Source organism: Entelurus aequoreus, linkage group LG27 (genome assembly GCF_033978785.1).
Source record: "Entelurus aequoreus isolate RoL-2023_Sb linkage group LG27, RoL_Eaeq_v1.1, whole genome shotgun sequence".
Classification (NCBI taxonomy): domain Eukaryota; kingdom Metazoa; phylum Chordata; class Actinopteri; order Syngnathiformes; family Syngnathidae; genus Entelurus; species Entelurus aequoreus.
The window spans coordinates 28,592,726-28,619,028 of NC_084757.1; the positions used below are offsets into that span (position 1 = coordinate 28,592,726).

Below are 26,303 nucleotides of genomic sequence, written 5' to 3' on the forward strand. Positions count from 1 at the left end.
CATTTTACATTTTCAATCAAACATTGAAAGAAAGTAACTAACTTTGAGTCCAGACAATCCCTGTCCACCTCTGCCCCCTTGCACACCAGTATCACCCTGTAAGAGAAGATGAGAATGTCAAGCACATTCAGTGAATTTCAGTGGGGATACCATGAGCTTCTTCTTGCTCCTTTTCAAGACATATTACATGTTTTCTTTCTGGGTAGCTCCTTTTTTCTTTTAATACTGTAGTACTATTTGGTTTGACATAATCTTGATGGAGATCATTTTTGATATTGTTGTGTTCAAAATAAAATCAATGAAACAAACCTGTTTCCCTGGAGCACCCTTCACTCCCGGGGGACCTCTGACACCACGGTCACCTTCAGATCCCTTCAATCCTCTCTGACCTGGAGGTCCTTTGCTGCCTTTATCACCCTGAAATAAAATGCATGGTTGGTGTGTTTGCGTGCTTATGTTTAATTTAGACACAAAAGTTACTATTTACTCACCGGTACGCTTTTTAGTCCGGGTGGTCCCTCAGTCCCCCTGAGTCCGACTGGACCCTAAAGATGAGGGTTCACATAGAATACAGTAGATATTACTGTATCGTCAGCCAAGGCTACAGAAATGTTATCAAGCTTACATTTAGGGCTGAATTTACCAAGGTTTGAGTGTACTAAAACATGTGCAAACTTGACAGCACACGCAAAGCTGATCAGCTAAACTTATGCAAAATGGATCGTGTCTGTTAAGTGAGCTGAATGAGGCGTGCAAATCCATTTAGCGTCTCTGTCTCCATTATTTTTTGCTAAATATTTGCTCATCATCAAAACGCTCCCACGATGTGGGAGGGGAAGATGCAAATATATTTATTTAGCTTGTGCATTGTGATTTATCATCACTCAGCACCGTTTTGCAAGCAATGTTTTGCGATTTATTTACAAACCCCAAAACCAGTGAAGTTGGCATGTTGTGTAAACTGTAAATAAAAACAGAATACAATAATTTGCAAATCCTATTCAACTTATATTCAATTGAATAGACTGCAAAGTGAAGATATTTAATGTTCGAACTGAGAAACTTGTTTTTTTTTGGTAAGTAACCATTAACTTAGAATTTAATGGCAGCAACACATTGCAACAATGTTGGCACAGGGGCATTTTTATCACTGTGTTACACGGCCTTTCCTTTAAGATGAGCTCGGGCCCAGCGAAGACAGCGGCGTTTGTGGGTGTTGTTGATAAATGGCTTTCATGTTGCATAGTAGAGTTTTAACTTGCACTTACAGATGTAACCACAAACTGTAGTTACTGACAGAGTTTTCTGAAGTGTTCTTGAGCCCATATGGTGATATCCTTTACACACTGATGTCGCTTTTTGAAGCAGTACCGCCTTCGGGATCGAAGGCATTCAATGTTGGTTTTGGGACTTTCCGCTTAGTGATTTCTTCAGATTCCCTGAACCTTTTGATGATACTACGGACCGTAGATGGTGAAATCCTTAAATTCCTTGCAATAGCTCGTTGAGAAATGTTGTTCTTAAACTGTTAGAAAATTTGTTCACGCATTTGTTCACAAAGTGGTGACCCTCGCCCCATCCTTGTTTGTGATTGACTGAACATTTCATGGAAGCTGCTTTAATACCCAATCATGACACCCACCTGTTCCCAATTAGCCTGTTCACCTGTGGGATGTTCCAAATAAGTGTTTAATGAGCATTCCTCAACTTTCTCAGTCTTTTTTGCCACTTGTGCCAGCTTTTTTGAAACAAAAAATAACAACGTTTACCAGTTCGAACGTTAAGTATCTTGTCTTTGCAGTCCATTCAATTGAATATAAGTTGAAAAGGATTTGCAAATCATTGTATTCGGTTTTTATTTACGATTAACACAACGTGCCAACTTCACTGGTTTTGGGTTTTGTAGCACTTGTCAGAAAAACGTGCAAATTGACAGTTCCACACACAGCTGCAGGATTAGTGCTCGCGCTGCAAAGACAGACGAGAATCCTCTGTTCTACGTGTGAGTATCAAACATTTTGGATGGTAGGAATAAAAAAAACATTAGAAATAAAAATATATACAAATAAAAATATTTAGCTACATCATTTCATAACTGTATAGCTGCTAAATGACTTAAGGGGCTGGATAAAACTCAATTCAATTGATGTGTTTTGATGTCCTTTTATATTTCTTATATGAAAAAAACTCAGTAAGTGCAGCCTCCCTCCTATGCACAAGCACCTTTTGCGGTAAAGAAAGTGGTGTCAATGTAGATGCACTGCATGACTTCTTCTAAAATGCCCCCAAAAAAGAGGTAGATGTCTCCTACATGTTTCAAAACATAGCAAAACGCCACAGTAGGAGCATGATAACATAAATGGGCAGTGGTGATACCTCGTATAGTGCACGCAAAATCCTCATTTAAATAAGGCGGTCTGCACCACTTTTCAGTTGCACACGCAGTCTTAGTAAATCACACGCAACACGCCCTAATAGTACACACAATTTTATAGATTGCACACGCCGATTACTGCGTGGTATTTGGATCTAAGTAAATCAGGCCCTTAGTAATTAAATATAGACATGCTTAAAATCAACACAAATCTATCTACCTCCTCACCATCGAGCCCTGCAGGTCCCCCCTCTCCTGGAGGCCCTTTGGATCCCTAGAGAAATATTATATATATGTGAAATTAAACAACAGCGCAATTAAAGAGAGAATCAATACAGAGTATTTTATGCAAATGATAAGCAACTGTAAGCAGAAAAAGTCACCTTGCCCCCTTTTACACCAGGTGGGCCAGTTGGTCCTTGAAGTCCATTGTTGCCCTAAACACGAAAAAGAAGGAGTAAGCATTTTTATAAAAGAGAAAATTAGCCCATACAAAATTATATAAAAAAGGTTAAAAATGTTTTTTTTTTTTAAACAAAGCAACAATAATCTAAGATTTCACAAGAATATACACTACCGTTCAAAAGTTTGGGGTCACCCAAACAATTTTGTGGAATAGCCTTCTTTTCTAAGAACAAGAATAGACTGTTGAGTTTCAGATGAAAGTTCTCTTTTTCTGGCCATTTTGAGCGTTTAATTGACCCCACAAATGTGATGCTCCAGAAACTCAATCTGCTCAAAGGAAGGTCAGTTTTGTAGCTTCTGTAATGAGCTAAACTGTTTTTAGATGTGTGAACATGATTGCACAAGGGTTTTCTAATCATCAATTAGCCTTCTGAGCCAATGAGCAAACACATTGTACCATTAGAACACTGGAGTTATAGTTGCTGGAAATGGACCTCTATACACCTATGTAGATATTGCACCAAAAACCAGACATTTGCAGCTAGAATAGTCATTTACCACATTAGCAATGTATAGAGTGTATTTCTTTAAAGTTAAGACTAGTTTAAAGTTATCTTCATTGAAAAGTACAGTGCTTTTCCTTCAAAAATAAGGACATTTCAATGTGACCCCAAACTTTTGAACTGTAGTGTATATTGTTTTAATATCACAACAAAAAAATATTCTGAATCATCTATTGCATTGGACTGCTAAAAGCTAATATTTCCCAACAATCAAACAATAAACAGTAAGCCCAAGTTAATGACGTTTTGTAGTAATTATAATAACTAGATATGGGCTATGAATTTATAGGTGAAGCTAAAAAATGTTTTAATATTGTGTAAAGGTTAATTCATGTCAGCAATTGAATTTAAAATGTGAAACTAATATGTGATATAAACTCATGTGCTAAGTGAGATACGTGAAGCCTTAATTTGGCCAAATTTTGATCATCCCGGCTAACAGTTTTTGAAAACGCCAAATTTTCTGCGATTTTCAATTTAAAGTGTTCAGTAGTTATAAGCCATAATCATCACAATACTTAACGGTGTAGCGCCATCCTATCTTGCTGATTGTATTACGTTACATCCAGAAAACCTATGTTACAATAATTCTGGCTTATTAGTGATTCCCAGAGCCTATACAAAGTCTGCGGGCTATCGATCTTTTCTATTTGCGCTCCAGTACTCTGGCATGCTTTGACGGACCAACACCATCACTACGCACACCTGGGACGCTGTCCGTCACCAACGACGCGAGGGCGGAGAATAGATACTGTACGGCCAAGATGGGGAACTTTATTTTGTAGGTCAATCTGCTGTTAAAGGCCTACTGAAATTACATTTTTTTATTTAAACGGGGATAGCAGATCTATTCTATGTGTCATACTTGATCATTTTGCAATATTGGCATATTTTTGCTGAAAGGATTTAGTAGAGAACAACGACGATAAAGATCGCAACTTTTGGTATCTGACAAAAAAAAGCCTTGCCCCTACCGGAAGTAGCGTGACGTAGTCAGTTGAACATTTCCGCAAAGTTCCCTATTGTTTACAGTGATGGCGGCCAGAAGTGTGAGCGATTCGGACCGAGAAAGCGACGATTTCCCCATTAATTTGAGCGAGGATGAAAGATTTGTGGATGAGGAAAGTGCAAGCCAAGGACTAGTGGGGAGTGGAAGCGATTCAGATAGGGAAGATGCTGTGAGAGGCGGGTGGGACCTGATATTCAGCTGGGAATGACTACAACAGTAAATAAACACAAGACATATATATACTCTATTAGCCACAACACAACCAGGCTTATATTTAATATGCCACAAATTAATCCCGCATAACAAACACCGCCAATACAATTCAAACACCTGCACAACACACACAATCACTCAGCCCAAAGGACCGTTCACCTAACCCAAGGTTCATAAAGCTTATATATTTACCCAAAGTTACGTACGTGACACGCATGTACGGGCAAGCAATCAAATGTTTGGAAGCGCAGCTGCGTACTCACGGTACCACGTCTGCTTCTGTGTATCCAAATCAAAGTAATCCTGGTAAGAGTCTGTGTTGTCCCAGTTCTCTACAGGCGTCTGTGTATCGAAGTCAAAGTCCTCCTGGTAAGAGTCTCTGTTGTCCGAGTTCTTCGATCTTGACTGCATCTTTCGGGGATGTAAACAATGAAACACCGGCTGTGTTGTGTTGCTGACTTCCCTCGCAAAATACTCCGCTTCGCACCGACAACTTTCTTCTTTGCTTGCTCAGCTTCTTTCTCCATAATGCCATGAACAAATTAGAAAAGAGAGTCGCCAACACAGATTTCCAGAATCATGTGGAATTTTGCAAGGAAAACTGACGACTTTAAGCTGGCCGCGGTGCTGGACTAAAATGTCCTGTCCAACTCGTGACGTCACATCCGCAGCGTCATCATACCAAGACGTTTTCAGCAGATATTTCGTGGGAAATTTAAAATTGCACTTTAGTAAACTAACCCGGCCGTATTGGCATGTGTTGCAATGTTAAGATTTCATCATTGATATATAAACTATCAGACTGCGTGGTCGGTAGTAGTGAGTTTCAGTAGGCCTTTAAAATGTTGGTTACTGTACTTTTATTGAAAATTGCTTCAAAATTTCAGTCAATTTTCAGTATATTTTTGTGTCAGGCTACAAATCATGAATGCATTTTAAAACTACAGAAACATAAACTACAAGCAGTGAAACACACATCTTTTGATAAACACTTTAGATATACTTTTCAGAATCGTGTGTTCAATCGTAATATTCTGGATATAAAAACATACTTACAGGATAACCTCTGACTCCACTGGCACCAACTGGCCCTTGTGGCCCCTTTTTACCTGGAGGGCCTCTGGGTCCAATCTCACCCCACAGTCCAATGTTGCCATGTATGCCCTGTGATAAGTAATAATATTATCATAAATAAATATTCATGTCCACAAAGCGTTTCTTTTAATCAAGTGTGTGGTATTTTTCCTGATTGTAAATTAAAATATCTGGCAAAACTGTTTCCAGGCAAAACTTCCAGAAAGTACAAATAAATAAAGTATAAAAAATAAAGAATCTGAATGAAATTACTATTAAAAACTGTCACGACAAGATGTCACTACATGAGCTTCAAGCACACCTGTGAAGTGAAAACCATTTCAGGTGACTACCTCTTGAAGCTCATCGAGTGAATGCTCGATGAGCATGAATCAGAGCAAAGGGTGGCTATTTTGAAGAAACTAAAATATAAAACATGTTTTTATCAGTTATTTCACATACATAACTCCACGTGTGTTCATTCATATTTTTGATGCCTTCAGTGACAATCTACAATGTAAATAGTCATGAAAATAAAGAAAACACATTGAATGAGAAGGTGTGTCCAAACGTTTGGCCTGTACTGTATATTTTTAAAATAATTATTATGATAAAAAAAAAATCATAGGAGGATATTTTCAACTTATATAGTGACTAATACAGACGCAAATAATCAAATCAAAAGATAAATGTGTACTGTACACACACTTTTTTTTAAAATTGTTTTTGATAGAGTTGAAGCATAACAGCATCACACTATAAATATAGCACAATATAGCTCTCACCCTACTCTCAAAACTAAACTTAAGACCCACCTTTCATCTCAACAATTACGATTTTATATGAAACAAAACGAGTGAATTTTTCTAATTCGTACGAACATTTGACAAACATCAGTGCACAGCTAAACAAGGTCAAGCTGTTTTTCTATATTTTTTAGGAAATGTCAGACTAGTAGCAACGTAATGTCAGCGGTAGAGATGCGCGGATAGGCAATTATTTCATCCGCAACCGCATCACAAATGTCGTCATCCACTCGCCATCCACCCGCCATCCACCCGAACTAACATTTTATCAAAACCACAACCGCCCGCCACCCACCCGTTGTTATATATCTAATATAGACGATGCAAGGCAGAAAGGAGACTGATCCAATGCAGCAAAGACATTCAATGCGTGCCACGCATTAATATCTCTTGGCCACGCATTAGAGGCTAAGAGATCTTAATGCGTGATAATATTATTTATCATTATTATAATATTATTGTCATTTCCATTAAGAAAGTGTTGACTATTATTGTTATTTTTTTTCCCCGGTCTTTAGTATTCCCTTTTTTAGTTTGTCGCGTACCACGTTTGCAGCCGGCGTTGCCATCTTTTTATTGTTTTCTTCTTCCTCTGTTGTGTTGTGTTGTGGTGTGCTGTGTCACGGCAAATTTCTTCCCCCTACAAAAACCTCCCCCCCCCCCATTTACTTCCGTGGTCATGTTTCCTCTTACGTCATTGACAGCGATCGATAGCACTTCGGCTTCGACTGCCCGTCGCTGGAAGGATACTTTGTCTTTGACAGCTACTGGAATCTGAAGAAATCGATTATTGTTTTTTTTTTGTACAGGCGCGAAACAGGACAGTCGTGTGCGGGTTAAGGACCCCCGGCAACTTTGTGACTTTTTTGGACGCAGCCCCAGAAGTAAATGGGGGGGGGGGGGGGTGTTTGTAGGCGGGAAGAAATTTGGTGTGACAGCTGCAGCAGTGCCTGATGAATAATTGCCTGTTTCAAAGAGTGCTGCTCGTTTTTCGTATGTGCAGGCATGTGATTTGACCACAATGAAAAGGACTGAAAAAATTTCCGGGGCTCTGGGGGAAGAAGGCCCCCCAGCCAGGTCCAGGGCCCCCCGAAGCTCCTGGTTTTTCACCAATTTAACATGCTAAGATTAACAAATACAGCACCATTTGAAGAAAATATTTTAGTGTTTAAAGACATGAAAACATCATTAACAGAACATACATAACCCAATTATCCTAATGAATCACTGTATATGGTTCAGTCCCCACAGTATTTAGTCACTAATATTTACATCTTGTGTTCATTTCACATCCACAGGTGTCACATTGATCAGTGTTATTATCTACAGTTTATTTACAGTATTACCACATTACTTCAGTTCACTTCACACATTAGCTTTCTCGGAGAGCCCAGCCCTAACATGAGCTTTCCTTGCAAATTTATTTAACAAAATACCAAATGTAAACATTTCATTCTTTTCGCCAAAATAGGATATACATTTATGAAAATAATTAAACATGTTTAGTATTGTTTACTCATATTTGAAAATAGGAAAAAATAATAATGTGAGGACACTGACATATTGCATGAAACAAGTGTGAAAATATTTACCTTCAAGATTGTTACAACACTGACAATAGTTTCAAGAGACTACATAAGAACTTAATATTACAGCGACTCTTTGAATTTCTGTAATTTCATAATATATTTTCACGTGGCTTTTTATTTTTAGAAAAAACCATTTATATTTCGCAAAGCAATAATTGGTTAATATTTAAAACAAACATGCGTATTTCGCAAGCAAATATTTTTTAGCTTACCTCATTATTAACAACCCTGTCTGCAACTGAAGTGGGTTGTTTGGGTGGATCTTTCCTCTCCATGTCTACGGCAGTTGTCGATGTAAACAAAGGATGAAGTCCATAAGGTTTGCTCACTTACGGTTGACATCCAAAAGTACCAGCTAGTGAAAAGTTTGTTTTCCTTGCTTCAAGTTGTTTCATATGTTTTTGGCGTTTCGCATGTGCTTCCAAAGCCTTGAAACCTCGTGATCCATAGTCAATATTATCATGACACCACATGCACAAAACCTTTCCGGGACGATCGATTTTCCGAATAAAATCACCGAACAAAGTCGTAACTTCCTTCTTCCCAACAGTATCAGTGATTTCCCTTTCCATCCAGTCCCATCGAAACTTATTTTTGACATGTTTATCAATTTCTTTTACTCGTAAAGCGTCCTTTCTCTCGAGAACCGACATCGTTTACATATGGAAAATGGCGGTAATAACCATTATGAATGATGACGTTATTAACGTCATCATTCATAACAGATGTCCTGATTGGTCACAAGGAACATATCGACCAATCAACTACGGCGTAATATAAACTACGTCTCGAATCTTGATTTAGGGTCGGAGAAAAAAACGGAAAAACGGGAGATAATTTTTTTTTTCCCCGAGATTAAAAAAGACGGAATTCCGACTTTAGACGGAAAAATCACATGCTTGTATGTGGGTAACAACATTTAACCATGTATTTTTTTTTCTGAATTGGTTCAACCGCCACCCGCCCGAATCTATTTCAAATCTATTTTTTTCGTCATGCACCCGCCTGACCTGCAGATTATCCGCGGAGTCCGCAAACCGCGCATCTCTAGTCAGCGGTGCTGATGCTGTGGTTAATTTTGCACCAAACAATGTCAGGGGATTGGACAGACACTGTTATCATCAGTCTGTCTGATGCTGCGTGTCAGAGGAGACGTATTGTAGGCTGCAGCCTTTGATACATGAGGAGGAGGACAAGGGGTGGGGTGCATCAGAGGCCCGTGAGCGTCGTGGAGGAGGTCGGGAAATAATTTTCACAAGAACTTAAATCAATGCCTCGTCAGATATCAAAACATATTTGGGGGAATTAATTTATGAGTCATTTCTCTTCTAATAATGAATGAAAAAAAAAACACAGGGCAAAAGGACATGTGCTTAAGCACCACTTTGGGTCTATCTGTGCAAATGCCTGTCTCCTATGGTACATCCCTATGAAAACGTATTACCGCATTTTTCGGACTATAAGGCGCACTTAAAATCCTTTCATTTTCTCAAATATCGACTGCGCGCCTTATAACCCGGTGCACCTAATGCACGGCATAATTCTGGTTGTGCTTACTGACCTCGAAGCTATTTTATTTGGTACATGGTGTAATGATAAGTGTGACCAACAGATGGCAGTCATACATAAGAGATGTGTGTAGACTGCAATATGATGGCAGTAAACAACACCAAAACTTTAAATGTTCCATTGAGAATATAGAACATTACACACAGTGCTCAAAAATCTGTCAAAATGTTTTTAGTACGACTTCGGTAAGCTATGAAGCCGCACCGCTTGATGGATTGTCGGCACATTAAACATACAAGTATTATTATGGTGTGTGTATAAGGATCGCAAAATGGCGTTTTGTTTGGCAATATTATCAAAAAACAACTTTTTTTTACCTTCTGGTACCTGCTGATGTGTATTTGGGATCTGCATAAGTCCTGAAAATGTGGGCGTCCGCAATTGTAGTCCGTGGCAACACCATAGTCATAAGCTTCTTCTTTTTCTCTACCTTCTTATGTGGCATTCATCTTCCGCTGTTGCCATTTCATATAAAGTAGCGTAAAGTTCTTACTTATATCTGTTAGTAGACTAGCTATCAAAGCGCTAAAAACTGTAGCGGGTTTACATTATTCACCCACGGAACTTTAGTTATTAGAGGGTTCAGGTTGGTCGTTTTTTCACGGGACACATTTCCGGTGTTGATGTTGCATTATTGAGCCACGGATGAGGAGGTGCTGCTCCGTTATTGATTGAAGTAAAGTCTGAAGGTCATTAAAACAGTTAGCTCCATCTTTTGACACTTCTTCCACTCCCGTCCTTGCACGCTACACCGCTACACCAAAGAAGACGGGGAGAAGACGCTGTCGAAGGTGAGCCACGTAAATAAGACCGCCCACAAAACGTTGCATCCCGAAGAGACACTCAGAAAGCTACTCGACCAAGGAACCACCATCACATGTTATGTGGACCACAAGATAGTGTTTTAAATTTAGAAAAAAATCATAATATGACCCCTTTAATGTGCCTTATAATCCGGTGCGCCTTTTGTATGAAAAAAGACCTGAATAGACCCACTCATCGGCAGGGGGCCTTTTAATCCGGTGCGCCCTATGGTTCGAAAAATACGGTAAATGCAAATTCTTCATTTAGATAGGGCGGTCTGTAACACTTTCGCACTTATAGGCTGTGGGCATTCTTAGTAGATCACCTGCAACACGCTCACTAATAGTACACACAATTGTATATATTGCACACCCTATATAGACAGTGTTATTTGGGATCTTATTGTTCTTCTTTCTTTGCTCTTCCTATTATACTGTGCACTGGGGCCCACGTTTTGCGTGAAGAAGCACATGTCGAATGTGAATTAATGAATTAAACGGCACTTCATATGAAATGTTACGGCAACCGGATTCCTAGCCTCTTCCTACTCTGTGACTGATAAGTATATAATGGCCAATTCCCTGGAGAGTCACAAAGTCCTCATTGGCGCGCTGTGTAGGTTTGTAAGTAGAAATGTTGTGACTGATTCCTGGCCAAATATATGTCAAGAACATATACCGTATTTTCCAGATCATATGGCGCACCGGATTATAAGGCGCACTGCCAATGAGCGGGTCTATTCAGGTCTTTTTTCATACAAAAGGCGGATCAAAAGTGTCATGTTATTATTATTTTTTTGTAAATGTAAAACACTTCCTTGTGGTCTACATAACATGTAATGGTGGTTCTTTGGTCAAAATGTTGCATAGATTATGTTTTACAGACCATCTTTAAGCCGCTTTTTGACAGTCGCTTCAGGATGCAACGTTTTGTGGGCGGTCCTATTTACGTGGCTCACCTTCGACAGCGTCTTCTCCCCGTCATCTTTGTTGTAGCGGTGTAGCGTGCAAGGACGGGGAGTGGAAGAAGCGTCAAAAGATGGAGCTAACTGTTATAATGACATTCAGACTTTACTTAAATCAACAACGGAGCAGCATCTCCTCATCCGTGGCTCACGAGTGCAACAACAACAACGCCGGAAATGTGTCCCGGAAAAAAAACGTCCGACTGGAACTCTCTAATAACTAAAGTTCCTTGGGTGAAAAATGTAAACTCACTACACTACGCTTTCATGGCGAGTTTACTGACAGATATAAGTAAGAACTTTACGCTACTTTATATTAGAAATGGCAACAGCGGAGGATGAATGTCCCATAACAAGAAGATAGAGAAAAAGAAGAAGCTTATCGACTACGAGGTCGGCACGAACTACAAAGGCGGACCCACACAAATTTTCAGGACTCATGCAGATCCCAAATACAGATCAGCAGGTACCAGAAAGTAAGAAAAGTTGCTTTTGCATAATATTGCGAAACCAAACGCCATGTAATATGTCTTACCTTATACACACACAAATACTACTCGTATATTGAAGCACAGTACAATCCATCAAGCGGTGCGGCTTCATAGCTTACCAAAGTCGTACTAAAACATTTTGATAGATTTTTGAGCGCCGTGTGTAATGTTCTATATTTTGAATGTAACATATACAACTTTGGTGTTGTTTACTTGAGTCATATTGCAGTCTACACATAGCTCTTATGTGTGACTGCCATCTACTGGTCACACTTATTATTTCACCAAGTACCAAATAAAATAGCTTCGAGGTCGGTAAACACAACCAAAATTATTCTGTATATTAGGCACACCGGGTTATAAGGCGCACTGTCGAGTTTTGAGAGTGCGCCTTTATAATCCGAAAAATACGGTACGCACATTTATGCACAAAAAAATAATTTTTTTTTGTTCAAAACATACATAAAATTAAATTAATGTCAGATTAAAAAAAGTGTTAAAAATATTCCACATAAATAAAAAAAGTGTGAAATTCTTTGTTTTTATGCTCAGTGCCCTATTTAGCTTGTTCAGTATTTCAGAAATGCACTTAAATGCATAAGACGGCGTGTAAATAAGTTGTCTTACAGGAGGTCCTGTGTGTCCACGTGGTCCAGGCATGCCCATCTTGCCCTAAAGGGGACATGATATCAACAAAAACTTATCAAACTTATCAAACAATCATTGGCTTACATGTTTTTTACAAAAATGTATTAAAAATGAATAAAATCACTACAATTGTCACACTTTTGAAAATGTAAATTACTTACTGGTGGGCCTGGTTTTCCACTTGACCCTTCTTCTCCTTTCTTGCCCTTCCCAAGAAACAAACAGTAAAATTAAACTTACAATGTAGTATCATGCAACAATATACATAATTGGATGAAGCAACTACTTGTACCATGTCTCCTTCCATCCCTGATTGTCCACCAGCACCTTGCTTCCCTTTTGTCCCCTAAAAAGAACCAATACATTTCTACAAAACCCAAAACCAGTGAAGTTGGCACGCTGTGTAATTCGTAAATAAAAACAGAATACAATGATTTGCAAATCCTTTTCAACTTATATTCAATTAAATAGACTGCAAAGACATGATATTTAATGTTCGAACTGAGAAACACTTTTTTTTTGTTGCAAATAATCATTAACTTAGAATTTAATGGCAGCAACACATTGTAAACAAGTTGGCACAGGGGCATTTTTACCACTGTGTTACATGGCCTTTCCTTTTAACAACACTCAGTAAACGTTTGGGAACTGAGGAGACACATTTTTGAAGCTTTTCAGGTGGAATTCTTTCCCATTATTGCTTGATGTACAGCTTAAGTTGTCGTATTTGACGCTTCATATTGTGCCACACATTTTCAATGGGAGACAGGTCTGGACTACAGGCAGGCCAGTCGAGTACCCGCAGACTTTTACTACGAAGACACGCGGCTACGGTAACACGTGGCTTGGCATTGTCTTGCTGAAATAAGCAGATGTTGCTTGGATGGCAACATACAGTATGTTGCTCCAAAACCTGTGTGTACCTTTCAGCATTAATGGTGACGTCACAGATGTGTAAGTTACCCATGTCTTGGGCACTAATACACCCCCATACCATCACAGATGCTGGCTTTCGAACTTTTCGCCTATAATGGTTCTTTTTCTCTTTGGTCCGGAGGACACAACATCCACAGTTTCCAAAAACAATTTGAAATGTGGACTCGTCAGACCACAGAACACTTTTCCACTTTGCATCAGTCCATCTTAGATGAGCTCGGGCCCAGCGAAGCCGGCGGCGTTTCTGGGTGTTGTTGATAAATGGCTTTCGCTTTGCATAGTAGAGTTTTAACTTGCACTTACAGATGTAGCGACAAACTGTAGTTACTGACAGTGGTTTTCTAAAGTGTTTCTGAGCCCATGTGGTGATATCCTTTACACACTGATGTCGCTTTTTGATGCAGTACAGCCTGAGGGATCGAAGGTCACGGGCATTCAATGTTGGTTTTACGCCTTGCCGCTTATGTGCAGTGATTTCTCCAGATTCTCTGAACCGTTTAATTATATTACGGACCGTAGATGGTGAAATCCCTCAATTCCTTGCAATAGCTCATTGAGAAAAGTTGTTCTTAAACTGTTCGACAATTTGCTCACGCATTCGTTCACAAAGTGGTGACCCTCGCCCCATCCTTGTTTGTGAATGACCGAGCATTTCATGGAAGCTGCTTTTATACCCAATCATGGCACCCACCTGTTCCCAATTAGCCTGTTCACCTGTGGGATGTTCCAAATAAGTGTTTGATGAGCATTCCTCAATTTTCTCAGTCTTTTTTGCCACTTGTGCCAGCTTTTTTGAAACATGTTGCAGGCATCAAATTCCAAAAGATTTGCAAATCATTGTATTCTGTTTTTATTTACGATTTGCACAACGTGCCAACTTTACTGATTTTTTTTTTTTACTATACTAACAGGGATACGATTAAAATACAATACAGTATTTACTACAATTCGTATTTTGATGGGTTTTTTTTCTCATTAAAGCAACTTGCAATATCGTATCGTGTTGTTTCTCACTCTTTTCCCCAGCTTTCCAGGTGTTCCTTTCATTCCTGTACTGCCAGCATCTCCCTGGAAATAAGCACCACAGAATTTCTTACCGGACAGGACTTATCTAAAATGTTATTGACTTAAAAGACTCACACTTTTGCCTACAGGTCCCTGGAAGCCACTTATTCCTGTCTTTCCTGAAAAACCCTGTTAAAGAGACCATTTGAATCCTTGTATAGTGAAGTAGGTTCATCAACACTGCCATTAAGTTTTGGCGTAGATAATAAATGTTGGCATGGTAACAAAAAAAGGTGTATTGAGACCAAAAAATGTGTTGTCACTAAAATATACAGTATATATTTGTATTTTTAAATCTATATCACTTTTATTATTGTTTTTTTTAAATTGCACTTTGGTATTTGGATATGTATTATATTATTTATTTTTCAATATCAGTCCTTAGTTTTCCCTTCATGTCCATCTTTTTTTCAGTGACATTGGTGCATTTATTTTTTCAGTGCGTTCTTTTTCAATGTCCTGTTCGCATTTAAACAAAGACTTTACTTTTTTAGGTAAAGCACTGTCACCGAAAAATGTATTAAATGAAATGGAGGAATTAGGAAATTCAAATTATATATGAAATATCTGAACAAAATAATGAAATGGAATGTGAATGTGTTTAATATGCTAAAAGGGAAATTGCACTTATTTGGAATTTTGTTGATCATTCACAATCCTTATGTAAGACATGCACACACATTATTTTTTGTTTTTATGCACCCTAAATAGTAAATAAATGCTAGCAAAAGGGAGCCTTTGCAAGTTGCTCTATTCTGTCTATAAAGCGGTTAAAAAAACATCCAAATAATTCGATTAGGTTGTATATACTGTACATGCTGCAGTAACAGGCACGTTTATAATAACATGTGATATTTACGCATTTTGCTCATTTTAAGCATAGGGTGGCACATTAATTTCCTTTAACATTACTGATTACTACTCCAGTGTTTCCCACACATTCATTTATTTGTGGCGGCCCGCCACGAAAGAATTACGTCCGCCACAAATAAAATAAAAATAAAACAAACAATTTTATTTATTTTTTTGTCCTGTCCAGCTTCTCAGGCAAATCATATAGTTGATGTAGATGCCCATATAGGCATATCCTACACTTCTCTTTACAAAAGAGAAGTGTAGGATACTTCTCTTGTTGCCTTATTTGTATTTGACCACTACTGTTTTCTGTTTATTTGTTACTGACTGTGGCAGGACACCTCTGCCTCTGTTTCACTTTATGTTGCTGGTAAATAATATGGTTGTAGTAGTAGGCCAAAGTTAAATTATTTAGTATGCACTAATTAAAGGGGCAGAGCTTTAAGAGACATTTTAGCTTTTATATTTTATAAGATATATTTTTTGTAAGAACCACAATTAATAAATATATTTCAGTGAATAACTTATTGTTCAAGTCTGTATATAAATATGTACATAAAGTGTTGTAATTATATTGTAAAATGGATGGATGGATGGATGTTTAAAACAAAACTGTTATTATTATTTAGTAAGTATACATTTTTTTAGCCTTTTTAGAGAAAATCATATCATTGTAGTAAATTATGCAAATTACTCGAATATGTCATGGTGACCACACCCATAGCCACGCCCCACCGCCACAGGTATCTTGGCAGTTTATGGGAAACACTGTACTCACTGCAGACTTAATGAGTGCCAACAATCATAATTAAACATCACTTACTGTACAAGGTCTACTCTCATGCCGACTGTTAGGATTTTGACATATTCCCGTCTCGACGAAGAATGACATATAATCCTCAGAGAAAAAAGGGGAGTGGAACCAGGCGTCTTTTCGTGTCTTTTTCGCTATCTCCGGATCTAAATTGGCGGTCAAAGTTGACCAACTTCTCGGATTATGTCCTCATTCTTGTACTCGCCAGGATGATGAAGGTTTTATAGCAGCACATGCTAGTTAGCTCCCTGTGATCACAGCGCTGCTATAAATATTTTTTTGCATTAGCGCTTATAATAACAAAATCGGTAATACTTGCTTGATATGCAGGTCACAAAATGTAAATGGAGTATTGTTGGCGGTTTTTGAATGGTTATTAGGAGGGCTTTATGGGAGGAAATAGAGGACCTCTCATTGACTCCATTGTAAACTGACATTTATTTACATTTATTTAAGGATTACAAAGCATTAAAAAGGAGAACATATGTTTTCTTGTCTCTTATAAAGATGATGAATTATAGGCAAAATTCCCAAAAAAGTAACCTTCCCTTAAAGCGAAAATTGTTGTCAATACATCTTTTTCTGTTGATATTTATTACAATGTTAATTTCAATAGAGTAAACTCACTTTTGGACCTGGAAGTCCAGTTTCCCCAGTCATTCCAATTGTTCCAGTGAGACCCTATTGAAAAGATATTTCTTGTAAATTTTACCGAAATAATCTGAGAGATTATTTGCCAGCGAAGGTTGGACACCAGTTTCAAAACTGATTTCCTTAAAACATTAACTGTTTTGCATGTATTGCAGGTGACTCCACTGTTCCAAAACAATGTGTTATTTGTTTCAGTGTAGAAAAACAATCTCCAAGTACAAATCATGGGCAATATGATACAAAATGGAAAACATGAACAATTAAAATGAGTGTGATTGGTCTTACCACGGCTCCACGGATTCCATTTTGTCCTCTGTCTCCTGAATGCCCTTGGAAACCCTACAGAAATAGATAACATTTGTTGGTCAAATTCACCTGCAGAGTCAATAAAGAAAGAAAAAAAACATGTGGGCTTCTTTACACGGTTACAAAAGTAAATCTTAAAATTATTAGTATTCTTAATTCTAAATCAGAACACTTATCAATGGTCACATCAACATTACCTTAAAGCCTTTTGCTCCAATTTTTCCTGGAACTGCTGGCCTTCCCTGTATGGTAAAGTTAACCAACAATCATCTTAGCTTATTATATTGATTTTGAAAATACAAAATGAATAATAATATGGAACTAAATATTTATGTAATGTAATGTATGTAGTATACTGTTATGTAATGCAAAAGTCAATACCACCGCAGCCTTTGATGCATAATCAAGCACAATGCTGCTTTTCCACTGCAAAGTACTAGCATATGTCTGAAGGAGGCACGCGGGCAAAAATAGTTGGCCAATGTAAGGAAACAACTCTTATTTAAAGGGGACCTATTATGCAAAACCAACTTTTCTTATCTTAACTGTTCTTATGCATTCTAATCTGCATAAATCCTGCAAATTTGTAATCAAACCATGGAGGCATGGCGAAAATATTTATAAAACAATTTTATCTTCCTTCATATTTCCTCCAAACTAGCTGCTTATGTCTTACTTTTTTTTTTTTTTTAACCTGCATGACTATTATGATTACCGTATTCTTCAGGCTATAAGGCGCACAAAAAAAATCGACAGTGCGCCTTATAACACAGTGCGCCTAATATACAGAATAATTCTGGTTGTGCTTACCGATCTCAAAGCAATTTTATTTGGTACATGGTGTAATGATAAGTGTGACCAGTAGATGGTAGTCACACATAAGAGAAACGTGTAGACTGCAATATGATGCCAGTATACAACACCAAAACTTTAAATGTTCCGTTGAAAATAAAGAACATTACACACGGCACTCAAAAATCTGTCAAAATGTTTTAGTATGACTTTGAAGCCGCACCGCTTGATGCATTGTCGGCCCTATACGGCTACCGTAGTCAGAGATACAAGTATTACTATGGTGTGTGTGTACAAGGACCGCAAAATGGCACCTAATTGCATACATATTACCTGCCGTTTTGTTTCACAATATTATGCAAAACCAACTTTCGTACTTTCTGGTACCTGCTGATATGTATTGGAGATCTGCATAAGTCCTGAAAATTTGTGCATGTCCGCCACTGTAGTATGTGACGATGCCGTAGTCTATAAGCTTCTTCTTTTTCCATATCTTCTTGTTATGGGGCATTCACCCTCTGCTGTTGCCATTTCTAATATAAAGTAGTGTAAAGTGCTAACTTATATCTCTCTGTAGAAGTGCTAATAACTACCAGTGTAGTGGCTTTACATTATTCACCCAAGGAACTTTAGTTATTAGAGAGTTCCGGTCGGATGGTTTTTCACAGGACACATTTACACGGATGAGGAGATGCTGCTCCGCTGTTGATTTAAGTAAAGTCTGAATTGCATTAAAACAGTTAGCTCCATCTTTTGACACTTCTTCCACTCCCGTTCTTGCACGCTACATCGCTACAACAAAGATGACGAGGAGAAGACGCTGCCGAAGGTGAGCCACGTAAATAAGACCGACCACAAAACGACTGTCAGAAAGCGACTTGAAGATGGTCTGTAAAACATAATCTATGCAACGTTTTGACCAAAGAACCACCATTACATGTTATGTAGACCACAATGAAGTGTTTTAGAGGCCTATTGAAATGAATTTTTTTTATTTAAACGGGGATAGCAGATCCATTCTATGTGTCATACTTGATCATTTCGCGATATTGCCATATTTTTGCTGAAAGGATTTAGTATAGAACGACGACCATAAAGTTCGCAACTTTTGGTCGCTGAAAAAAAAAAGCCTTGCCTATACCGGAAGTAGCGTGACGTCACAGGAGGTAGGATTCCTCACAATTCCCCGTTGTTTACAATGGAGCGAGAGAGATTTGGACCGAGAAAGCGACGATTACCCCATTAATTTGAGCGAGGATGAAAGATTTGTGGATGAGGAATGTTAGAGTGAAGAACTAGAGAGGCAGTGCCGGGTGTATCTTTTTTCGCTCTGACCGTAACTTAGGTACAAGGTCTCATTGGATTCCATACACTCTCCTTTTTCTATTGTGGATCACGGATTTGTATTTTAAACCACCTCAGATACTATATCCTCTTGAAAATGAGAGTCGAGAACGCGAAATGGACATTCACAGTGACTTTTATCTCCACGACAATGCATCAGCGAAGCTCTTTAGCTACTGAGCTAACGTGATAGCATCTGGCTCCAATGCAGATAGAAACAAAATAAATAAATCCCTGACTGGAAGGATAGACAGAAGATCAACAATACTATTAAACCATGGACATGTAACTACACGGTTAATAATACTCAGCCTGGCAAAGCTTAACAATGCTGTTGCTAACGACGCTGAAGCTAACTTAGCAACCGGACCTCACAGAGCTATGATAAAAACATTAGCGCTCCACCTACGCCAGCCAGCCCTCATCTGCTCATCAACACCCGTGCTCACCTGCGTTCCAGCGATCGACGGCGCGACGAAGGACTTCACCCGATCACAGATGCAGTGGCGGCTAGCATCGTCTAGCGCGTCTGCTATCCAAGTAAGTACTCCTTGTTGTGTTGCTACAGCCAGCCGCTAATACACCGATCCCACCTACAACTTTCTTCTTTGCAATCTCCATTGTCCATTAAACAAATTGCAAAAGATTCACCATCACAGATGTTCGATGAAAACAGAGCAGTTTGTACTGTGACACATTGGGTACGAATACTTCCGTTGCCGCCGTGACGTCACGCACATACGTCATCATACATAGACGTTTCCAACCGGAAGTTTAGCGGGAAATTTAAAATTGCACTTTATAAGTTAACCCGGCCGTATTGGCATGTGTTGCTATGTTAAGATTTCATCATTGATATATAAACTATCAGACTGCGTGGTCGGTAGTAGTGGGTTTCAGTAGGCCTTTAAAATTTAGAAAAAAATCATAATATGACCTCTTTAATGCGCCTTTTGTATGAAAATAGACCTGACTAGACTCATCAGCAGTGCGCCTTATAATCCGGTGCGCCCTATGGTTCAGAAAATACGTAAATTCTTCACCTAAACGGTAAGATATGAACATCCCATCAGTCGGCATCCCACTGAGAGCAGACATTGTACAGTAAGTGATTGTTTTATTATGTTCATAGTTTTTTTCTTGTTTAGCACTTAGCAATAGTGCTACTTGCTGGATCTGCTTATCACTCAGCTTCTCAAACTTGTAGCTCATAGTCCTTATATTCAGGTTCAAAAACTTAAGGTTCTGGATCATCATTTGTCCCAAAGTAGTCGTCGTTGACTCTTAGTGGTAGATGTAATTTTTGAAGGAAATAGCGAATGTTGTGATGCGTCTGTAAAATGAATGCGCCAAAAATGTATGAATATGGAAAAAAATATATTTTGTTTTAATAGGGTTTCTGTAGGAGAACAAACATGACACAAACCTCCCTAATTGTTAGAAATCCCACTGTTTATATTAAACATGATTCTCTGTTGAGAGTATTTGGCAAGCGCCGTTTTATCCTACTAAATTTGGCGGTCCTTGAACTCACCGTAGTTTGTGTACATGTATAACTTTCATCAACGATGCCAGAGAAAGACATTTTATGCCACTCATTCTTTGTCTCATTTTGTCCACCAATCTTTTTATGCTGTGTGTGAATGCACAAAGGTAAACTTTGTTGATGTTATTGACTTGTGTGGACTGCTTATTAAGCATATTTGGTCAGTCCATGACTGCGAGCTAATAGATGCTGACATGCTATTTAGGCTAGCTTTATGTACGTATTGCATCATTATGCCTCACTTGTAGGTATATTTCAGCTCATTTAATTTCCTATGTCTTCTGTGTATTTAATTTATATCTGCATTTCTCATGACATATTATCTGTATGTAATATTGCCTGCATTTCTGATAGTGGTTTGTGTGCCGTTACAGACCACAGCAATTGTAACCCAGCTTGCATAGATTGTAATAAATCCATTAGAAGAAGACAGCCTGCTGTTTTCTTTAACTTAGACACACACATCTATACCTTTGGCCATTCTAAGCCAGTAATTTAGAGGAGTTATCTCACCCTCTGAAAAGCCTGCATTATACTGTTTTCCAATGTTGTAAAAATGGGTAAAATAAATTGTACATTTCAACATTTCTATCAACGAAGATTTGTGTCAGCCGGTGACACATAGTCATTTTGATAGTAGGCTAATAGGGGTGTGGGAAAAAATCAATTCGAAATTGAATCGCGATTCTCACGTTGTGCGATTCAGAATCGATTCTCATTTAAAAAAAATCGATGTATTTTTTATTTTTATTTATTAAAATTGTTTTTATTTATTTATTTATTTATTTAATTAATCAATCTAACAAAACAATACACAGCAATACCATACCAATGCAATCCAATTTCAAAACCAAACCCGACCCAGCAACACTCAGAACTGCATAAACAGAGCAATTGAGAGGAGACACAAACACGACACAGAACAAACCAAAAGTAGTGAAACAAAAATCAATATTATCAACAACAGTATCAATATTAGTTACAATTTCAACATAGCAGTGATTAAAAATCTCTCATTGACATTATCATTAGACATTTATAAAAAAAAAAAAAAAGAACAATAGTGTCACAGTGACTTACACTTGCATCGCATCTCATAAACTTGACAACACACCAATATTTTCACAAAGATAAAATAAGTCATATTTTTGGTTCATTTAATAGTTAAAACAAATGTACATTATTGCAATCAGTTGATAAAACATTGTCCTTTACAATTATAAAAGCTTTTTACAAAAATCTACTACTCTGCTTGCATGTCAGCAGACTGGGGTAGATCCTGCTGAAATCCTATGTATTGAATGAATAGAGAATTGTTTTGAATCAAGAAAAAATCGTTTTTGAATCGAGAATCGTGTTGAATTGAAAAAAAAAAATCGATTTCGAATCGAATCGTGACCCCAACAATCGATATTGAATCGAATCGTGGGACACCCAAAGATTCACAGCCCTATAGGCTAATATAGATAATATAGACACTTATATCATGTGTTGACTTCATTATATCACTTATAGGTTTTTAATTTTTTGCGGCTCCAGACAGATTTTCTTTTGTATTTTTGGTCCAATATGGCTCTTTCAACATTTTGGGTTGCCGACCCCTGGTTTAGCCCTTCCAGCTGCTCAAGTATGTTCTGTGTGCTATTGTGTAACTGAATAGCGTTGTTTTTCAAAACATACATTTTTAAATGAACAGGACTTTCAATCCGTTGAGATTCCATATATGTTTTTTGCTCTTCATGACACATTTTTGACTGATGTGGCTTAAACTCTGGAGGGACTTATAGTCCGGAAAATACGGTAGTAAAGTTAGAATATGTTTCAATAGACAAGATGTATGTGTATGTAAGTAAAATTACTAAGTAAAACAAGTGCTACATTATATTCTAAATTAAATCTGGAGAAAACCCAATAAGAAGTTTAGACAGATAGGAACCTTAATACCGGGTTCTCCTCCTGGTCCTGGTCCACCAGATTTTCCCATTTCTCCCTGCAAAAAGCAAACAGAAGCAAAGCCACTGAAAACAGTTTACATTTAACAATAAAGACTTCACAGGCCTGTTTCATATACTCACAAAAGGTCCGGGCATCCCTGAAAATCCCAATCGACCTTCGCGACCCTTTTTTGTGAAACAGGATGTGAACATATAATGAACTAATGACACTTCACAGAATGTGTTTTTTATTTAAAGCATATCATCTGCGTGGGTCGCCTAACTGTCAAACGAATGAAAAAAACAACAACCCGGAAAGACTAATTCCGACTAAGAAACCTACTTTATTTTAACAGTAAATGTTCAATACTTCAGTTAAATCCCTTACCTTGTCTCCTCGAGGTCCAGGTATTCCTTGAATCCCTGTTCGCCCTCGGTCTCCCTATAAAGACACATAGGTCATAGGTCACGCAAAAGCATAACACTTAAATCATGGTCGCACCTACCTTCAGTCCATCTTTGCCTCGTTTTCCCTGCTCCCCCATGCTTCCATCGATTCCCTGAAATGTTGGAGGAAATTATTCTTTACATCTTCATTTTCTTGATTTCTTCATCAATGTGTACCCACACTAGGTCCCGCAAGTCCTGCTGGTCCTGTTGGCCCTTCGAGTCCTTCGAATCCTGATGGGCCACGACGTCCCTTAAAGCCTGACTTACCAGGAGGCCCCTGGGGTCCCTGCACATAACATGTGATCAGAACAGGATATTGAATCTTTATCATAACCATGTCCAGTTTCCATTGTTGAACGAGAACCTACCAGGTCTCCCTTAAAACCCGCATCACCTTTTTCACCCTTTATTGCTTTAGCTCCCTGCGTTAGACACAAAAACAAAAGAGAAACCACACCATTGCTTTAGAAAAGAGGTTAAATAGCCAAATAACTGAACTTCAAAATGATATGTAATGTAGAGGAAAGCATTTTAGCTGAAGTCAGTAGTGCTTTAAATAATCTTACGGGATCACCTGAGGGTCCATGCATTCCTGGATTCCCATTGGCTCCCTGAAATATCAAAGTAAAAATCTGTAGTGAGACTTTTGATAATGTATGTACTAGAGATTGACCGATATGTTTTCTTGCAGGGCCGATAACAAAGCTGATTATTAGGTCGATACCGATTTTTGGAGCCGATATTCATTTGCAGTAAAAATTATAATTAAATGTTTAATGCAACGCTAATGTTGTGGTTAATTTAGTACCAAACAACATCAGGGGTTTGACAAACACCTTCATTATATGTGTCTAATGCTGCGGGTCAGAGGAGCATCAACATTAAAATATGGGAAATCTCAAGGGAACATTTGTAAAAATATGGGATTTCTCTACATCACAGTAACATCTACTCAATTTTATGCATTGTAAGGTTTCTTCGAGAGGACTTTGAAATATTGCAAACATTTAAATAAAAACAATTATGGGCTCCTCCACATAGCTTATCGTTTTTCAAGCTGGTTGACACAATTTCCTTCTGAATTTTCGTTACTTATATAATATGTCTCCTGTTTGTAAATATATTTACACTAATTTGGTATTTTTTGGCAGAGATCATTTTTCTGTTATCAAGTCCAACCATCTCTGTCGCGTTATTTGATGGAATCATGGAATGGGGGGTGATGGGTTGGTGGCGTAGCTGCTTGAGCACTAAAGTGGAAAAAGTGGGCAACTTTCCCAATGGGCTGGTGCTTGAGCAGTGGTTCCAACTATCTACTATCTACTTTATTACTTATTTCATTAAATACAAAATGCTGAAACAGTATCATATTTGTTTATATTGTATCTGCTGATGTAGTTTCGTTGCAAAGAAAAGACAAATAACAAAAAGAGGCTTATACCGATGATGGGCCCGATCAAGAAACGGTCAATCTCTAGTATGTACAGTATATACTGTACGCCTTGTTGACTTACATAAAGACCAATGGGTCCAGGTTCTCCAATGTCTCCTTCATCCCCTGCACCACCCTAATGAAGGCACAGTGACCCACAGGGGACGACTGCAATTAAATGTTCTGCTTTTTTGTTGTTGTTTTTATTATACTCACAGGTTCTCCTTTGGGACCTGGGGGTCCAAAAGGTCCGGGGTTACCCTAAGTGGAAAAAAAAAAAGTTTTTTGTTTCTGTGTGTACTGCCGATTTAGTAATGACAGCTGGGGTTTAAACGACAGGGGATAATTACAGAGAGGTGGTTAATTCAGAAATGTATAAACACTTGTTTAAATTTTTAACATTTTGGAGTTCATGAGAAAGTGGAAAGGAGAACAGGAACAGGATATGTTATTTTCCCTTGCAGATTAAATCTGTGTCTGGGAGCAACAACAGTAAAATGTCAATGCAAGGATCTGTCATAACTTTAAAGTTTTACTTCACAAAATGGCTTGCCATAAATAAAACACAAGCAATATGTTTACACTGGTCCAAGTTCCTCTAAACCAGTGGTTCTCAAATGGGGGTACGCGTACCCTTGGGGGTACTTGAAGGTATGCCAAGGGGTACGTGAGATTTTTTAAAAATATTCTAAAAATAGCAACAATTCAAAAATCCTTTATAAATATATTTATTGAATAATACTTCAACAAAATATGAATGTAAGTTCATAAACTGAACATCAAATCAAGTAGGCTATTCCATTCATTACCATAAACGCAGAGTTTCCCCCATGCCATGATGGTTTGACCCTCACTAAAATGTCTGTCAAAAAGAACTGTGAAAAGAAATGCAACAATGCAATATTCAGTGTTGACAGCTAGATTTTTTGTGGACATGTTCCATAAATATTGATGTTAAAGATTTATTTTTTTGTGAAGAAATGTTTAGAATTAAGTTCATGAATCCAGATGGATTTCTATTACAATCCCCAAAGAGGGCACTTTAAGTTGATGATTACTTCTATGTGTAGAAATCTTTATTTATAATTGAATCACTTGTTTATTTTTCAACAAGTTTTTAGTTATTTTTATATATTTTTTTCCAAATAGTTCAAGAAAGACCACTACAAATGAGCAATATTTTGCACTGTTATACAATTTAATAAATCAGAAACTGATGACATAGAGCTGTATTTTACTTCTTTATCTCTTTTTTTGAACCAAAAATGCTTTGCTCTGATTAGGGGGTACTTGAATTAAAAAAATGTTCACAGGGGGTACATCACTGAAAAAAGGTTGAGAACCACTGGAGCACTACGCTGTTCCTAAGATCCCACTGCAAAAAGATCATCTATGTTTTTAGCAATCTGCTTTAGTTTTTCCAAAGTTTGGTATTGAAGTGAATTAATTAACTCATATTATGTTCTACATATGGTTAATGTTTATATTCAACTTGGAGAAAGCGAACCACCAGGTTTAAGGAAATAATGGTTGAGCCCATAATAAATGAAGGAGCCTAAATTGGACATTCGTATGTGGACTGGGTTAACTCTCTCACGAGAAGAGGCAATAAATTCAGACTTCGGAATGCAAAAGTAATAGCTCTATCCTGGAGGAGAGACTCCATCTT

General features: G+C 37.9%; 1 protein-coding gene across 1 annotated transcript in view; it reads right to left on the bottom strand.

Moving 5' to 3' along the window:
• Positions 1-26,303, bottom strand: part of LOC133644665 (voltage-dependent R-type calcium channel subunit alpha-1E-like) — a 495,634-nt gene that overhangs the window by 41,121 nt on the left and 428,210 nt on the right. The window contains exons 65-87 of the mRNA XM_062039342.1: positions 24,851-24,895; positions 24,717-24,770; positions 23,769-23,813; positions 23,571-23,624; positions 23,381-23,488; positions 23,259-23,312; positions 23,141-23,194; positions 22,894-22,938; positions 22,755-22,808; positions 17,334-17,378; positions 17,116-17,169; positions 16,807-16,860; positions 14,586-14,639; positions 14,460-14,513; positions 12,802-12,855; positions 12,671-12,715; positions 12,489-12,533; positions 5,621-5,728; positions 2,758-2,811; positions 2,595-2,648; positions 492-545; positions 310-417; positions 43-96 (exon numbers count right to left, since the gene is read on the bottom strand). Of these exons, the coding sequence (XP_061895326.1) occupies positions 43-96; positions 310-417; positions 492-545; positions 2,595-2,648; positions 2,758-2,811; positions 5,621-5,728; positions 12,489-12,533; positions 12,671-12,715; positions 12,802-12,855; positions 14,460-14,513; positions 14,586-14,639; positions 16,807-16,860; positions 17,116-17,169; positions 17,334-17,378; positions 22,755-22,808; positions 22,894-22,938; positions 23,141-23,194; positions 23,259-23,312; positions 23,381-23,488; positions 23,571-23,624; positions 23,769-23,813; positions 24,717-24,770; positions 24,851-24,895 (1,350 nt within the window). The remainder of the gene's footprint in view (positions 1-42; positions 97-309; positions 418-491; positions 546-2,594; positions 2,649-2,757; positions 2,812-5,620; positions 5,729-12,488; positions 12,534-12,670; positions 12,716-12,801; positions 12,856-14,459; positions 14,514-14,585; positions 14,640-16,806; positions 16,861-17,115; positions 17,170-17,333; positions 17,379-22,754; positions 22,809-22,893; positions 22,939-23,140; positions 23,195-23,258; positions 23,313-23,380; positions 23,489-23,570; positions 23,625-23,768; positions 23,814-24,716; positions 24,771-24,850; positions 24,896-26,303) is intronic.